This window comes from Dreissena polymorpha, chromosome 14, assembly GCF_020536995.1.
Source record: "Dreissena polymorpha isolate Duluth1 chromosome 14, UMN_Dpol_1.0, whole genome shotgun sequence".
Lineage (NCBI taxonomy): Eukaryota > Metazoa > Mollusca > Bivalvia > Myida > Dreissenidae > Dreissena > Dreissena polymorpha.
Genome location: NC_068368.1, coordinates 42,489,598 through 42,507,891, shown reverse-complemented (window position 1 = coordinate 42,507,891; position 18,294 = coordinate 42,489,598). Strand labels below are relative to the sequence as shown.

The 18,294-nt window shown below is 34.9% G+C and overlaps 2 protein-coding genes across 4 annotated transcripts in view; one reads left to right on the top strand and one right to left on the bottom strand.

The window, feature by feature from the left end:
* The window catches only part of LOC127857795 (tubulin epsilon chain-like), a 45,797-nt gene that overhangs the window by 25,085 nt on the left and 2,418 nt on the right, over positions 1–18,294 (top strand). The window contains exons 6-9 of the mRNA XM_052394465.1: positions 6,093–6,159; positions 6,456–6,576; positions 13,039–13,379; positions 16,739–16,879. Coding sequence (XP_052250425.1) covers positions 6,093–6,159; positions 6,456–6,576; positions 13,039–13,379; positions 16,739–16,879 — 670 coding nt within the window. The remainder of the gene's footprint in view (positions 1–6,092; positions 6,160–6,455; positions 6,577–13,038; positions 13,380–16,738; positions 16,880–18,294) is intronic.
* On the bottom strand, positions 297–5,712 carry LOC127857792 (tripartite motif-containing protein 3-like). Of its 3 annotated transcripts, none has more exons than XM_052394461.1 (3): positions 5,613–5,712; positions 4,832–5,056; positions 297–2,390 (listed from the first exon to the last, which is right to left on the bottom strand). In XM_052394461.1, the coding sequence occupies exons 2-3, from the start codon at positions 5,046–5,048 to the stop codon at positions 922–924; spliced, it is 1,686 nt and encodes a 561-aa protein (XP_052250421.1). In that variant the 5' UTR covers positions 5,049–5,056; positions 5,613–5,712; the 3' UTR covers positions 297–921. The 3 variants fall into 3 exon arrangements, with proteins under 3 accessions (XP_052250421.1, XP_052250420.1, XP_052250418.1); XM_052394460.1 differs by lacking the exon at positions 5,613–5,712 and adding an exon at positions 5,392–5,560; XM_052394458.1 differs by lacking the exon at positions 5,613–5,712 and adding an exon at positions 5,428–5,527.

Sequence of the window (18,294 nt, the reverse complement as noted above, 5' to 3'; positions counted from 1 at the left end):
GTGTAGCAATTTTGAGATTTTAGTAGCTAATAAGAGATTGCAGTAGCCATCAGCTTTTATGGCCACTGGTATTCTAACATAATGTTTGTCGATCAATCTACAAAAAGTAAAATAACTTGAGACCTACACAATGTTACAAGCCACACTTGATAAAATATAGAATCTAAGCAAGCCAGGTTTACAATTTACCAGCGCAGAACTTATATTGAGGTCATTCCAGTAGTGTCTACTGTTATTCGTAATCTTTGGTTTGAATTAAGTTCCCTTACATGTACAATATATAAACAGCTAATGGATTAGATTTTAATGCATTTAATAAACTTCATTTCAAGTTATGAATTAACAACATTAATACCCATCATGTCTATATATCAACCCAAATTAAAACAAATATAACATACTATATACAGAACTAACAAACATAAGTATTGCCTATGTTGTAAATTGCATAAAAGTATCACATTAGTAAATAATAATTAGTAAATATTGTGTATAAAATAATACCAGCACACATTTGAAAAGTATATATGCATAATGAAAACAATATAACTTTTGAAAAAGATAAGGCAAGGTTCCTTTAAAGGTGAAACTAAATATAAATAACAAATTCACAATTTTGTTTGGCCAAAAAACATTGTGGAATCTTTGGCTAGGTTCAGTGAAAGGCAATATTGTGAAACTAAATATGAATAAACATTATACCATTTTGGATTGCCAACACACAGTGAAAGTTCTATCATCAGCATTAACGTGAAGCATGTGTAAATATTCCATGGCAATACTCATATGGATTTATTTAATAACAGTGTTTTTTTATCCTTTGTCAAATATTCAGTACATCCAGTCCAAATTCCAATAAAGCTTTTCCCATCTTCAAATTATATTCTTGGACACCAATCCTCTTATTGTTGTATCGCGTACCTAGAAGCCTACTTGATTTCCACCGCGCCACTTGTAAATGCGTACCTCTCCATACCCAGTACCAAAAAGTAGCACAGCCACATTATTATTGGATGTGACAGCAACATTTATTGGTTTTACACCTGGACCTATCTCGTGAGTGTCTTTAACTAAAGTGGTTACATAATCTCCTTTGATTGAAAATATTTTCACACTAAAGTTATTTGAGTCCGCAACAATTATGTTATCATTTGCGTCACATGCAATGCCCAGTGGGGTGTCCAGCTGGTGACAACTGTTTCCATGGGAACCGATAGATCTTTTGAAGTTTCCCTGCACATCAAAAAGCTTGAGGCAGTGGTTCCCAGTGTCAGAGACTAGAATGTAGTCCTTGTTTGTAGAAGTCACATGGGTAGGCTGCTTGAAGTGTAGATTTCCCCCGCCCTTCGATCCAAACTTCAATGAGAAACTTCGATTTTTGGTAAACACTAACACATTGTCCGCGGCTATATTTGATATTGCAACATGATCAGATTGGGTGACTGTAATTCCACTGGCGTGATCAAATTTAAAGTGTTTCCCTACTGATTGCATGAGCTTTCCGTGGATTGAGTACAGCCTCATGATAGCTGAGCCGTCATTGTTTACAGCAATAAGAATGTTGCCATCTCTGGTTGCAGCTACACCATTTACTCCGCAGTCTGTTGTAAATCTGCACGCGAGAATACCATGGCTATTGAAAACAAACACTCTGTTACCTCCCCTGTCTGTCACAATGAATTCATCCTTGGAGTTAACAGCCAGTCCAAAGGGTTTCAGAAAGTTATCAATTTCTGGTCCATATTTTCCAAACTCCAGAAGCAGTCCTTTGGAACACGCCCCAGTTGGATTGATATTGATCTGTGGATAAATATTGATTGGCTCAGCAGGGGGATTCTGGTAAGGGTTTGACAAGCTGTCAAGAGGTTTAGGAACAAACTCATAAGGTGACGTGGGAGCGAGGATGTTGGCATGAAGACTAGATTGGCCGCCGAGGTAGTTAGAAATACTAGTTAAAGTGTTTCCTACTGCCCCAGCCACACCACTGATCCCATCAGACACAAGATTGCTGACAGTTAAGTAATTCATCTTTGGTCCAGCAGGATTTTCAGACTGTGGAAAATGTTGCATTGAGTTATCATTATTTGAATAGTTTGACTGGTTTTCATAACTAGGGGAAGCTGAATTTTGGGAGGAATTCTCTCCATTCAAGTCTGACTTTTGGGTTTCCGCCTCAGGGGCAGAGAGATCAGGCAAGAATTGGGTTGCAGGAACAGGGGAGCGATTTCTTGGCGCTGGAATGGGTCTTGGGGATCTGGATCTGGGGGCTGGCACAGGGCGATTATCTGGAGCTGTCTCATTTGTTGGCCCATGGTTTTCTTGCGCTGGTGATAAGGAGTTGTTGCCAACTGTATCCTGCAAACTGATGACCCGGTAGTCGTCTTTGAATGCTAAAATATAAAAAAAGTTACATACATTTCCATACAACTTGTGTGTACCATTTTCTTTATCCTAATAAAGTATGAAAATTTGACTAAAAACACATTTACAAAATCGATAGTTAGTCATTTAAAGCAACCATAATCCTTGTTGGTAACTTTATTTAATATCATGAATTAATTTCAATAAAAAAAAAATCATATGGAAATTCAATATTGATGAATGACACAAATTGCAGTCTAAAGATATTTTGGGACATAAATTTGCGCAAAGTCATCAAAACAATACATGTAGCAATAATAAAAATTCTTGTACATGTAGAAATAAAAAATGTTTAGTTAACCAGATTTACCAGTTTAACAGAAATACTCTAATAGTAAAATCTTATCAAAACCTATATAATTAAAGATGAATTAAAACATCTGGGTTCAGACTGGAACAAATATGTAAATTCTTGACATTCACAAACTTCATTACCGGTATGTAAAGTCTAGGAAGTTTAAATTATTCAATTAGAGGAGCGTTTATTATATAACTTAAGGTAGAGCTGTTTACAATCAATCTAATATGAAACCTAACTTATAAAATATAATAAGAATAATAATGTGAATATAAAAAAGTAAAAACTAATTCCAGCAACGATGGACTACAAACTTGAGAACTACAAGTTCTTTTCCAGGCCCAACCAAATAACTTCTGTGGGGATTGGTTGCAAAGTAATTTCTATATTTGTTCTGCAGGAAAAGACTTGGAGTGACTGCAGATATATATGACTTAGGCTTGATTGGTCATTATCGGTTCAGTACTACTTAAATGTATGCCGGGTACTCTTAAGTATACTACAATGTACCCAAGTGTGGAAAATACACTTAAACATACCCCATAATACTATCGCTAAATTGTTATGTTATAAATCTAGCATATATAATATACTAAGCTCTTTTTTTTTCAAATAAATTATGTTCAAATTTGTCAATATTCTGAAAAATTGCCTATTTATTATCCAAACTTATGCTAAACAAGAGATGTGTATGTCAAAAACACAATGCCCCTATACTGAGCCGCTTTGATTTATTATATTTTTTTATCATTTGGCAGGTACAGATAATTATCTCCCTTTAAAGCTTATTACTTACCTTGGATTTGTTTTCTTTACTTTTGACCTTGAAGGATGACATTGACCTTGACCTTTCACAATTCAAAATGTGCAGCACCATGAGATACTCATGCATGCCAAATTCAAGTTGCTATCTTCAATATTGCAAAAGTTATGGCCAATGTTAAAGTTTTCGCACGGAATCACGGACTGACAGACGGACTGACAGTTCAACTTCTATATGCCATCCTACCGGGGGCATAAAAAGCATATTGAAGAAGGTTTTGTTCAATGATAATTTTGTTGCTTAATGTTTCACAACATCGGATTTTGGGCCAGAATTAAACTCGGGTACTATCATATATTTGCCGGGTACGTTTAAGTATATTTCTGTACCAGGGGTACATTGTAGTATACTTAAGAGCACTCCGGGTACTTTTAAGTAGTACCCAAGCCAAAAATGACCAATTGAGCACGACAATATATATTAGTACTCAGGCATTTTCCGCCCTATGCCATGGGTCCGAATTCAGCCCCATTCCCAATGCAAATCTGGTTGTTTTTTCCCAATAAAAAAAATACCAATTTCAAAAAAAAAAAAAAAAAAAAATAACATTTTTTTTTTTAAACCTTTAAATATTTTAATTTAACCTGATCCAGTGTAGAAATAGAAAAATATTGCATAATTAAATTATCTGTTGCCTTGAATTTGTTTTAAAAACAGTAAAATATGTTAAATTGATTATTTAAGACTTTCCTTACATGTATTTTCCCCCCAAATCTGGCGTTTCGCTCTATTTTTTTCACCTAAAAAAAGGCCAGGCCTTTTCCCCAAAATCAGATTTAAAAAAAACCTGCATTTATCACACATGTTCATAATATTTTGTTAAATTTTAATAGTATGTTATCAAAATAGTCGTTATTTACCAGTTAACTGCTTCTTTAGAATATAAGAAACACTATTTACATGCGATTATTTTTCCCAATTGAGCCAGTTTTGCGAATAATTTTTTTCCAAAAATGTGGTTTTTCACAACGCAAAATTCCCAAAATTCCAGTGTGGCATTTTCCCAAAATGGAGCTGAAAAGGCCTGGTACTGCAAAAAATTCAAACAAATGAACACACACTGATTTCAAACTCGGATACTGTAGATTTGTTTTTTCTTTAATTGACATGAAATTTCATGGAGTTCTAAAATCCGGCATATTTGTTGGTTAATAATTTGTTGATTTTATATATTTTCGTTACAACATTACTGATGTTAAGTCTGTTGAACTTTTCATTTCTTGGCTTAGTAGACCCATGAAAATCCAAGACAATCAGTTTCAAGACAAAAATTACACAGTACTACATACCTGACATTCCCTGTGGTGGTACTACTATCACCTCCCTGCATGTTGGGCACGGAAACTGGGTGTTGTCCTTTACATAGTCCACTAGACATTGCAGGCAGAATGTGTGCAGGCAGGGCAGAGCCTTGGGGTTGGTGAATGAATTGAAGCAGATAGGGCACGTTAGGAAATCCTCCCTGATTCGAGCTTTGATTGTCATTGAGTTGTTTAAAGCAGTCATTATTTGAGCTGAAAATGTGTATTGAAAGCCTGAATAAATTCAATGTTATGAACAATAAGTTGACTGCTGAAAGTGCAATACATCATATTATGATATAAGCTGATAAACAAAGTAAACAATTGAACATAGATTCAGAACCAGTTAAATGGAATATGTGTAGTTTGTTAAAGTACCTTTAAAAAATTATCAAATCGTTAATTCATTAAGTGGGTGTCACTGGGTGGAGAGTGTGTACTTTTCAGTTTTGACAAATGTTTTGAAAGTTATTGGCATGATAAATTCTAAAACGCCTCTGTGATTGAAAGAAAATGATATCAATGTTAGTGGCACAAAAAAAACCTACCTTTTAATATTTCTCTTAACGTTCTTTAAAACATACTTCCAAACATGTATCACTGCAATGACTGCATTTAGTCACCAGGAAGTGTGCTTAAGCTTTTACTTTTATCACCCCAGTGGTGTTTGCGTGGATTGCTTGATTTTGTTTATCATTTCGAAATTAAATTCAAATCACCATCAATGTGCTTGTTGTTTAAATAATTAAACATAAATGTAACCACATACATTGAATGAAGTCATTAATTATTCGTTATTATATTGTTTGAGTTGTATGGGTGAATTTCAATGGCAATGTTTACATTCTGTCATATATAAAAGAGCCTCCTACTGAAGAGTATTATAGGTTGCAGTCCACTAATTAACTGAAATTTGTTAAAATAGAATTTTAATTTAAAAAATACACACAGTTTATTATGTACATGTTACAGTATATAGAGTTACAGATGTATCATTGAACGTCAAGTACTAAGATTGATAGTAAAATCAAGTGCTTCACTGCTGTTCAAACTAAAGAAAAGAAGACATACTGGTCATTAAGTTTTTGTCTTTTTTACTCAGTAAAAGATTGAAGTTTTACTTACTAGATAAATTAGTATATTATATATGCTAGATTTACAACATGGTATATAAATGTTAAATAAAGAGCATATATATATTGAAAATATGACAGTCTCAACTTGTTTAAAGCTTATGGTGTTATTTCAGGCACTGGGTCAGGAGTTGGAACTTATATTCTCAATCTTCTGGCTGATGAATACCCTGATGTCTACAGGTTACTGTTAATTAATAAAATACATGTATTGCAGCTGAATTTAGATCATTATGTGTTGAAAAACTTCATATTGTAGATCTTTTAATAAAATTAGTACGACAATATTGTAGGTCATTGAAATAAAATAAAAAATAGTATTTTAGCGATTGTTTCCGCCTGTATTTTCTGTATTTGTTCACTAACTTTTTATGTTACTTTTACAGTGTGTATGTTTAACCTGTTACATACAATTAAAATTAAACCTATATATAAATAAATATTGGTAATCACTTTCATTATCAATATGTTTGTTGAAGGTTTGTAACTGCTGTCTACCCGTCCATTGATGATGACGTGATTACTTCCCCTTACAACAGTGTGCTTGCCATGAGAGAACTCACTGAGAAAGCTGACTGTGTTCTACCCATTGAAAACCAGGTAAACTTCTTCAAGGCTTTTTTTCACCCCTTTAGATTGGAGCCTTTTCCTTCATTTTGAGCAAAAATTGTATTTTTGGGACATTATGGTGAAAAGTTTGTATAGCAGTGGGGATAACAAATCTTGGTGAAAGTAAGTTTTTCTGAAAACACTTTGCAGACTTGATATCATGTTTGTGCTTCCTCTTTTCAGATTATCAATTAATCTATCCATCTGCCCATTCTACAATCCTGTCAGATTTTGTATATATAAATAAAAAGGTATAACAGCTGCCATCATGTAACCTAAGCATATTCATCATCATGTCAACTCTTTCCAGAATTTATTTCAGCTTTTCTGATCACATAGTGCTCATGATAAGCTATTGTGATGGCCTTTTATGTGTAGTTTGTCATCCTCAGTGCCTTGTCAACATTTGCGTTTTGAACACTGTAGATGCTTCATTCTTCATGAAAAATTAATAGCCCAAACTTCATGAATAAGTTGGTCTGAACATTTGTGTCGATGATATTTCAGTCGAGTTTACAACTGGGTCAAACTCAAGTAAAGTTTGTGAACAATAGAGATTACCTTAATCTTCATGAAACTTGGTGAGAAAAGTTGTCCCATTGATGGCTTGGTCTTGTTTAAAACTGGGTGACATAGGGTCACAAACTATTATTTAGTCAAATTAAAAAAAAAATGCCTGGGAACACTCTTGGAGTCACTTTTGTATGCCCCTGGATCGAAAGATCGGGTGTATTTTTTTGGCCTGTCTGTCATTATATGTGTCCGTGTGTGTGTGTGTATCCCAAAACTGTAACAAAAACTTTAACCTTCTTCATAACTTTTGCAATATTGAACGTAGCAACTTGATATTTGGCATGCATGTGTATCTCATGGAGCAGCACATTTTGAGTGGTGAAAGGTCAAGGTCATCCTTCAAGGTCAATGGTCAATTTTTAGCTCACCTGATTGCTCAGGTGAGCTTTTGTGACCCGTCTTTGTCTGTCTTCCGTCTGTCCGTCCGTCGTCCTCATTTGGTTTGTAAACACTCTATAGAGGCCACATTTCATGTCCGATCTTCATGAAACTTGGTCAGAAGATTTGTCCCAATGATATATCGATTAAGTTCGAAACCTGGTCATGCTAGGTCAAAAATTAGGTCACTAGGTAAAAAAAAAGAAAAACCGTGTAAACACTGTAGAAGTCACATTTCATGCCCAATCTTTATGTAACTTTGTCAAAATGTTTGCCTTAATGATATGTTGGTCGAATTCAAAAGTGGTTCCGTTCGTTGAAAAACATGGCCGCCAGTGGGCGGGGCAGTTTTCCTTATTTGGCTATAGAGAAACCTTGTAAACACTCTAGAAGTCACAATTTTTGCCCAATCATCATGAAAGTTGGTCAAAACATTGGTTTAATTGATATCTGGGACGAGTTCGTAAATGGTCCAGATCGGTGAACAAACATTGCCGCCAGTGGGCGGGGCTTTTTTCTCTATATGTATATAGTGAAAACATGTGAACACTCTAGAAGTCACATTTTTGGCCCAATTTTCATGAAATTTGGTCAGAACTTTTGTTTCCTGGATATGAGAGTTGAGTTTGAAAATGGTTCCGGTCAGTTGAATAACATGGCTGCCAGGGGGAGGGCAGTTTTCCTTATTTGGCTACACTGTAACTCCAATATAAAGCGCTCCGTTATAACGCTGAATCCAATATAACGCGGAGGGTGCTTGGATCCCATTTTTTCTCCAACCTTCCATTTGATTTCTGATTCAAATCCGTATTATGCAACTTCATGTATTTTCAGACAATTCAAAGATGGCGGCAATCACAGTCATGTTGATTGCTTTATTCAACCGTCCGTTGAACCGATTATAATCGCCTCGAGGTTAAACAACACCGACAGCTAATTGGTGTTAATCTGTTGTGTAATGTCAATAAAGGTGTGAAAAACTCGCGTGTCAGTGTTTATTACATGTATTCCTCATCAGAGCGGTTCAGTGCGATAATTTCCATAAGTGCAAGCGGGATAGTTATACAATTCAAGTAATTCAAAACGATTGAAACATTCTTACTTTGATATGGATGCAGTTTGACTAAATGAAATGCGCGGCTGTGAAATATACTGCCTACTGTATTAAACAACTTTTTCTGTCATTTCATTATCATTCTGGTATTTTGTCATTTAATCTTTCATTTCGTGTATAAGAAATTAAATAATGCAGACGATTTATTTACATGCGAACGCAGTGTACCGGCAATTGTTAACAGAGGTTCACTTTCATTTTCGCGCGGTATCAGAAAGTCCCTGAGAAACACGTTTTTTGCATGCGTATGACGCAATAAAACATTTTTTTTTGTACATGAGTCGTATTGCATTCAATCTAAATTTAATGTCGCTCGTCCAATGAAAGCTCTGCCCCATAATGCACTGTACTCTTAACACTTCTGAAAATGGCATATATGCGTACGGTTGTGTTTACGAATTTCTTAAACATATATCGTCATTAATGTTCAAGATTATTATTTTTTAAGTGATGTTGCAATTTTCTTGGATTATCGGATTAATGTGCACATAAGAAAAGCGGTATGTATACTGTTATCGATACGATTCGGTTTATATGCATGTATTTGCGTCAACACAGCATGGCAATATACATGACCTATATTATAGGCTATTCTATACCTGTTTTTTTTTTATAGCGCCTTGCAGTAAATGAGCTAAAAACCTATAACGCGGATCCGTTATAACGCTGTTTCGCGGCTTGGACCCCATTGACCGCGCTATATTGGAGTTACAGTGTATATAGAAACCTTGTAAACACTCTAGAAGTCACATTTTTTGCCCAATCATCATGAAAGTTGGTCAAAACATTGATTTTATTGATATCTCGGACAATATCGAAAATGGTCCAGATCGGTGAAAAAACATAGCCGCCAGTGGGCGGGGCATTTTTCTTTATATGTATATAGTTAAAACATGTGAACACTCTAGAAGTCACATTTTTGGCCCAATTTTTATGAAATTTGGTCAGAACATTTGTTTCCTTAATATGAGACTTGAGTTCGAAAATGGTTCCAGTCAGTTGAAAAATATGGCTGCCGAGGGGGAGGGCAGTTTGCCTTATTTGGCTATAGAGAAACCTTGTAAACACTCTAAAAGTCACAATTTTTGCCCAATCATCATGAAAGTTGGTCAAAACAATGGTTTTATTGATATCTCGGACGACTTCGAAAATGGTCCAGATCGGTGAAAAAACATGGCCGCCAGTGGGCGGGGCATTTTCTCTAATAATGCGTATAGTGAAAACATGTGAACACTCTAGAAGTCACATTTTTGGCCCAATTTTCATGAAATTTGGGCAGAACATTTGTTTTCTTGATATGAGAGTTGAGTTTGAAAATGGTTCCGGTCAGTTGAATAACATGGCTGCCTGGGGGGGGGGCAGTTTTCCTTATTTGGCTATATAGAAACCTTGTAAACACTCTAGAAGTCACAATTTTTGCCCAATCATCATGAAAGTTGGTCAAAACATTGATTTTATTGATATCTCGGACGACTTCGAAAATGGTCCAGATCAGTGAAAAAACATGGCCGCCAGTGGGCGGGGCATTTTTCTCTATATGTACATGTATATAGTAAAAACATGTGAACACTCTAGAAGTCACATTTTTGGCCCAATTTTCATGAAATTTGGTCAGAACATTTGTTTCCTTGATATGAGAGTTGAGTTCGAAAATGGTTCCAGTCAGTTGAAAAATATGGTTGCCGGGGGGAGGGCAGTTTTCCTTATTTGGCTATAGAGAAACCTTTTTAACACTCTAAAAGTCACAAATTTTGCCCAATCATCATGAAAGTTCGTCAAAACATTGGTTTTATTGATATCTCTGACGAGTTCAAAAATGGTCCAGATCGGTGAAAAAACATGGCCACCAGTGGGCGGGGCATTTTTCTCTATTAATGTATAGTGAAAACATGTGAACACTCTAGAAGTCACATTTTTGGCCCAATTTTGATGAAATTTGGGAAAAACATTTGTTTCCTTGATATGAGAGTTGAGTTTGAAAATGGTTCCGGTCAGTTGAATAACATGGCTCCCGGGGGGGGGGGGAGGGCAGTTTTCCTTATTTGGCTATATAGAAACCTTGTAAACACTCTAGAAGTCACAAGTTTTGCCCAATCATCATGAAAGTTGGTCTAAACATTGGTTTTATTGATATCTCGGACGACTTCGAAAATGGTCCAGTTCGGTGAAAAAACATGGCTGCCAGTGGGCGGGGCATTTTTCTCTATATGTATATACTGAAAACATGTGAACACTCTAGAAGTCACATTTTTGGCCCAATTTTCATGAAATTTGGTCAGAACATTTGTTTCCTTGATATGAGAGTTGAGCTCGAAAATGGTTCCGGTCAGTTGAATAACATGGCTGCGGGGGGGGGGGGGGGGGGGGGGGGGGGGCAGTTTTCTTATATTTACCTGGTATATAGTAAAAAAAGCTTGTGAATACTGTAGAAATCACATTTTTTGCCCAATCATCATGTAACATGGTACAAAGATTGGTTTTTTATATATCACATAATTAATGCCATAATTATTGCCCTTAGATTGTCCAAATTTTCATTATATTATACAAAATCTTTGTAAACACTCTAGAGGTCACAATTTTGTTTCTGATTTTATGAATCTTGGTCATAATATTTATTTTTGTAAGCAAAGTTTGATGTTTGGTAAGGGGGGGGGGTGGCAACTCAAAATATAGGTCACCAGGTCAAATCTTACAAAAACAAAAACACTCCATATGCCAGAGTTTTGGTTCAATAATGATGAAACTTGACCAGGATGTTTGTCTGGACAATATCTAGGTCAAGTTTGACGTTTGGTAAAGATTGAATGAATCGACTCCTCTCAGGTGAGCGACTAGGGCAATTTTGGCCCTCTTGTTTTTTTTACAAAGCGGCGCATTGTGGGCATTGTGTTTCTGACAAACACATATCTTGTTTTGCATAATCTTCATAAAACTTGCTCCGGACATGATTTTTAATTGTTTCCTGCACCAGTGGGATATGTTTCCATTGACTTTATTTTTGTATTATGTCTGTGTGCAAAATAGGTTTGCTAAGCTAAACATGAAATATAGTGTACATTTGAATAAGCTTCATATAGATGCAAGAACAATACACAGATGTATATGTATATTACTTATCATGATAACAGATTATCAGGATTTATGCTTTTTTGGGTTTGTCACTTTGAAAGAAATGATGCTATCAGCTGACCAACCATCATGAATCGAAAATATTCCTTATTGTAGGTCTGCTATAAAATGTAGTGAAACTACACGGTTTATTGCATACTAATCACATGCTATAAATTATATAGAAACTAGACTATTTATTATTATCGAATGCTTATTTTTGTTTGATTCAATGCCTTTGTATTTTTACCTTCAAAATGCCCATTAGAAGCATTTGATGTAGATTGTTTTGAAACATGGTTCCCCTGTGGAAAATATTAGTTGGTTCCCAACATTTAATGCATGGCTGCGTTATCAATAGTGATAACCAGCCTTCAGCAGCCACTTGCCGTTAACCGTGAGTTTGAAAACTTCCAACCTTCTATTGACTCGCTGCTTAACACTGGTTACCAACAAGTGTGGTAGGCCTGTTTCTGTGATTTTGCCATCTTTGATCGATGTAAAGAGATTACATAGTTATATGAATGACAAAAATGCAACTGATGTTATTAGGATGGTCGTATAACTGGTTAATAGGAAATAATTCTGTAATTTTTCATATTTTTAAAGAAAGATGATATTTTATTTTACGTTTTCTGGTGGTTTATAGAGAAATATCAGTGAAATAAAAAACTGATATGTCACTGTTTTAAAAAGTGAAAAATAACAGTGAAAAATATCAATATTTTTCACTGTTTTACTGTGAAATAACGTCCTTTTTTCGACGTTATGACATCATAAAAAAAATAATGTTGGATTGGATTCAATTTTAATTCACTTGTGATCATAAAAAATATATTTTTTCACTCGTTGCTGCTTCACTTGTGAAAATATTATTTTATATGATCACTCGTGAAATAAAAAAGATATTCCATCAAATCCAACAAATATCCTCTATTTATACTTCCTGTTATGAAAATTATCTTATTAAACCTTCAAGTATTTTTACGTTTTTACCTCGTGGTATTGTCTACAGCTTTAACTGATGTCTATCATTTAATCATCATATGAGCTGCGTCATGCAAAAATGGGTCTTATGCCATATGCATCCAGTCTTGCTCTAGACTAGCCTGCGTAATTGCGCAGTCTGGTCAGTAGCTATGTATTCTCATAAATGGACATGGTCGCCCTGGACCAGACTGCACATATGTGCGCGGAGGTCTTGAGCTATGCTGGCCCCTAAGGCTAAAGATGCATTTTGCATGATAAAGGAAATATATTCCTTTTATCTTTTCCAGGCTTTGGTAGGCCTTGTGAACAAAGTGAATCAAGCACTCCCGCCTGCTAAGACTGGGAAGCGTATGTACACGAACATGTCAGACGTCAAACCTGGCAGCGCCATAACAACAAGTGACGGGGGTGTGGTAAAACCAGCCAATGAGAAGCCTTTTGACTCCATGAACAACATCGTAGCCAATCTGCTGCTGAACATGACCAGCTCAGCGAGGTTTGAGGGTTCCCTGAATGTGGATCTGAATGAGATCACCATGAATTTGGTTCCGTTTCCACGGTTACACTACCTGGTGTCCAGCCAGTCTCCGCTGTTCACTCTGTCTGATGTACACCTGCCTCCGAGAAGGTAAGCCTGGGTGAAACATTAACGGTCAGTTAAAGTAATGGTCTGTTAACTTCAGACTGAAATTAATTTTAAAAGCAATATTACTTACATTTTCAAATCATTAAAGCAAACGAATTTGTTTGCAGTAAACACATATATTAAACATATTAAACAGTTAAAAATGAAGTCACATACATAACTTGATGCAAAAATGAACAAAAAATTAAATGTAAGCTTAATTGGTTGTTTAAGTTTTGAGCACTTAGGCCCAGGTCTTGTGACATTATTAAGCCCAATTTTAGCCTTGATGCCAGGTCTCAATATTACCAACATTCTTAAGCTTAATTTTAGTCTTGTTGTTTATAAATTGGAGTGGAAGTTAAATCTTAAATTGAACAAGCATTCTCATTCATGATAATATTGATGGTTATTTATCAGACAATGCAAAGAAAATTGTAGGATTTGATGTAACCGGTATGTTATTTTATGCCTGCAAATCATGAAGGTACGTATTTATTACGCGGAATACAGTCATTTTTCTTGTCTTGTGGTTTAAATTAGAATTATATGTAAGTAGTAGCATAAAATAATTGAAATGTATAAATACTCTTGATAATGCATTTCAAGATTGCAGTGGAAATGGTGGCTGCCTAGCAACAAGGCGGTCATGAGTTAGATCTCCACTCTGGAAGCGTTCTCTATTTCTCCTGAAAGGTCACCAAGTACTGGTTCTACCTAGGAAACAGACTTGAGAGCTTTTCAAATACACATGGGCTTTTAATGCAATCAAGCTCAAATACTAGTAAATAGGTTTAAACTAATGCATTTGTTCCACAGCTTCAGCAATACTTCAGTTCACCATTCTTCTTAGTTATAAAGTAAATATAAAGTAAATATAAACAAACATCTATGTTTCTTGAGACAATGATTTTGTTTTGTTATCTGTAGACTGAACCAGATGATTTTGTGTCAATATCTGTAGACTGGACCAGATGATTTTGTGTCAATATCTGTAGACTGGACCAGATGATTTTGTGTCAGTATGGTATAGTACCAGAAAGGCCGTTTACCAAAAAGGCCTTCCCAAAAAGGCCGCATAAGTGAACCAAAAAGGCCTCATGGTATACCAGAAAGGCCATACAATATCTTGTATTATCATTGAATAGTTATGCTGAATATAATCATCATATCTATTAAATAGTCATAACTTGTTTATTAGTCTACTTAAAAACCGTTAATTTTATAATCAAAGTCGGCAAAAATATCGCGAATTTTCGCATACAGTATGAAGTGTTCGTTAGTCACAATATTTGTCGTTGAGTAATAGATGTTTCAGTTTTTTAATTAAAAGCCGTTTATTTTGTAATCAAAGTCGGCATACTTATCGCCAATAAGCACGTAGGAATAATCCATTTAACAAAATTATATTTTTCTCTGAACTCTCTGTTTGCAGCTAAAAGTGTACCCAATGAGTAATGAAGGTGTTGTAAACTTAGGTGGCGGCCAAATATATATAAGGTCCAGAATTATTGAGAAATATATAACCGTACATGTGTCAAAGTTGTCTATAGTAGATGCTTTGTTTTATTCATTATATTGGTAAGTATACTAGACTTTATTTGGCGTTGGAAATATAGTGTTTTTAAATCGCGTAAATTATACGAATTTCTTCACGAGTGTTAATTTGTTGTGTGTTGAAATATAAGAAGTTGAAAGAATTTGCATGTACAAAAAAAAACTCGCTAATCAGACCGGGTATCCAAATGTCAAGGGTCATTCACAGTTTACGGCATCTGTTTTGATAACTGATTAGTAGAACGCCCACATATGGTGTAAAATGACACTTATTGGCACCTATTGATAATAACTTGCGCATTTTAAAATAGTTTCGTAACTTTTAACGATATAAAACTAGTTACATTAAATTTGGAAGACTTAAACCGAAAGAAATAAAAATGCTTTATTCTATGGGATATTATTAAAAATTATAACAGATATATTATTACGCATTGCATAAGCATTAAAAATATATTAAGCAAAGTTTATAATGTCTTTTGTATTAGCCGACTTCATTAGAATGTCAAATTTATTTAACGTTGGCCACCTTTGAAAATATAGTTTTAAATATTCCTTTCTAATTTCTCTATAAAGAGGACAAACAAGTACAAAGTGACACTCGTTTTTTATAGCGTGTCCGTTGCAAAAACTTACATTTTCTATTTTCGCGTAGTATCTTATTATAACGACCGCGTTCGATCTCTAATTTATGTGACAAGTATGAGGAGAAACAATGCACCACCTCCGAGTTCCCGGCCAAGGTCGGTCAAGTGCACGGTGTTGTGCTGGAGTAATGCACATGTATATTGTTTAAATTCTGTTGTATTTTGTCACGTTCACTGTATATTCTATGTATTTTTTTGTAAATGTATTTTTTTTAGAAAGAAAATTTAAAAAGTTCGTACTTCATTATTATTTAATAGAAAATAGAATTCACCTATTAAACAATATTATTATGTAATTGAAATTTATTGAAATTATGTATATTTTGTAATAAAGAAAATATAAAACTTCATACATGTTTTATGTCGTACTCCATTTTCAATTAATTGAAATTATGTATATTTTGTAATAAAGAAAATAAAAACTTCATACATGTTTTATGTCGTACGCCATTTGATTTAATAAAAAATAGAATTCACATGTTTAACACTATAATTATGTAATTATGTTGTATTTTTTCAGTGTGACTGTATAACGTCTGTAAATGTTTGCTTGTAACTGTATATTTTGTTTTATAAATTGTGTGATTGTGCTTGTACATTGACTGTATATATCCTAAATGTATATTTAAACATAAACAACAGATAAAGAAAATAATTAACTTCACACCTGTTTTATGACTTATTCCATTTTGATTTATGTGTAATTGTTTGTAAACAAAGTTTGAAACCTATAATAACAATAGTTGCTTTAAGGCCTTTTTGGTTCATTTTTTGGCCTTTTAGGTAAGCTTTGGGTCCTTTTTGGTAAGGCCTTTTTGGTATTCTGCCTTTTTGGTATGCGGCCTTTTTGGTTTTCGGCCTTTCTGGACCTAGACCGTCAGTATTTGTATACTGGACCAGATGATTTTGTGTCAATATCTGTAGAATGGACCAGCTGATTTTATGTCAATATCTGTAGACTGGACCAGATGATTTTGTGTCAATATCTGTTTACTGGACCAGATGACTTTTTGTCTCTGTAGACTGGACCAGATGATTTTGTGTCAATATCTGTACACTGGACCAGATGATTTTGTGTCAATATCTGTAGACTGGACCAGATGATTTTGTGTCAATATCTGTAGACTGCACCGGATGATTTTGTGTCAATATTTGTAGACTGGACCAGATGTTTTCTGATGCGTTCTCAAAGGACTACCAACTGTTGAGCACAGATCCCAAGCACAGTCTTTACCTGGCATGTGCACTCATGGTACGGGGAAATGTGGAGGTGTCGGATGTACGCAGAAATATTGAGAGGTACTAATATTTATATTGAAATAAAGACACTAATTTATCAGAGATTCTGAATTAGGTTAATATTAGGAACAGAAATAAAGTAATCAGTCTATTAATAAATTCTTTGTAAATAACTTGCAATGTTTAAAAAACAGGGAAAATTAAATAGTGTTGTATAACCAATGATATTTTGGCTCATGCGCAACTTAAGATGATAGAAAAGATCATAGATGTTTTTTATTTTTTTGCTGAGAAGAATGATCATATTGTCTGGTTTATATCTACAATGCCTGATTTGAATGTAAAAGTTTTCAACAAATGTACCAATGTTTTAATGTATTCCTCTTCCACCCTTCTTGTAATCATACATTTTTATGCCCCTTTCGAAGAAAAAGGGGGTATATAGTTTTCGCACTGTGCGTCAGTCTGTCACACTTTTCGTGTCCGCTCTCAAATTCAAATAGTTTTTCATCCCATCTTTACCAAACTTGGCCAGAAGTTGTATCTAGCCAATATCTAGGTCAAGAATATGGGTCATGCCGGTCAAAAACTAGTTCACGGGGTCACTTAGTGCATTTCAAGGATTTAGCATGGTGTTCACTTTCTAATTGAAGTAGTTTTCATCTGATCTTTACCAAACTTGGTCAGAAGTTGTATCAAGACAATATCTAGGTCATGTTCGAATATGGGTCATGCCGGGTCAAAAACTAGGTTATGGGGTCACTTAGGGCATTTCAAGGATTTAGCATGGTGTCCGCTCCCTAGTTTATGTGGCTTTCTGATTTATTTTGATATTCTAAGACATTTTTATGCCCTCGAAGGAGGGCATATAGTGATCGGACTGTCCGTACGTCTCTCCGTTACACTTTGCATTTAGATTTCGAAAAATGCTCATAACTTTTATGTCGCTTCAGATAGCAATTTCATGTTTGGCATGCATGTGTATATGGACAAGGCCTTTCCAAACGCACTTACATTTGAACCCCTATGACCTTGACCTTAAAGTTAGGGTCTGTGTTTAGGTTTCCAATCTGCGTTTAGGTTTCGAAAAAAGCTCATAACTTCTACCAAGCGTTTATAGGGGGCATAAGTCATCCTTTGGTGACAGCTCTTGTTTCCACTGAGAAAGACATCAGGCAAAAAGTGTAGGACACACTTGTTTTTGACAATCTTATATTGTGTAGAAGGTTATGTATGCCTCCTACACCCTAGTCCCTATATGGGCCAATGGTAGCATAGTATCTTCAGAAAACAACATAAACAAATAATAATGTAATGTTTAATGTATAATTTTTCATGCAGATTAAAATCAATCTTGAAGTTCATCCTGTATAGTGTATAAGTTTCCATTTCCCATGCAGACTAATCTTTTGCCTGAAGTCAAATCTGTATAGTGTATAAATTCCTATGCAGATTTATTTTGAGCCTGAAGTTCA

What these genes read in the sequence shown, in the direction of transcription:
- LOC127857792 (XM_052394458.1), bottom strand. An exon ending in ACCACCACAGGGAATGTCAG is followed by an intron (nt 2,391 to 4,831) that starts GTATGTAGTACT and finishes TTTATATTTTAG; the next exon opens with CATTCAAAGACGACTACCGG.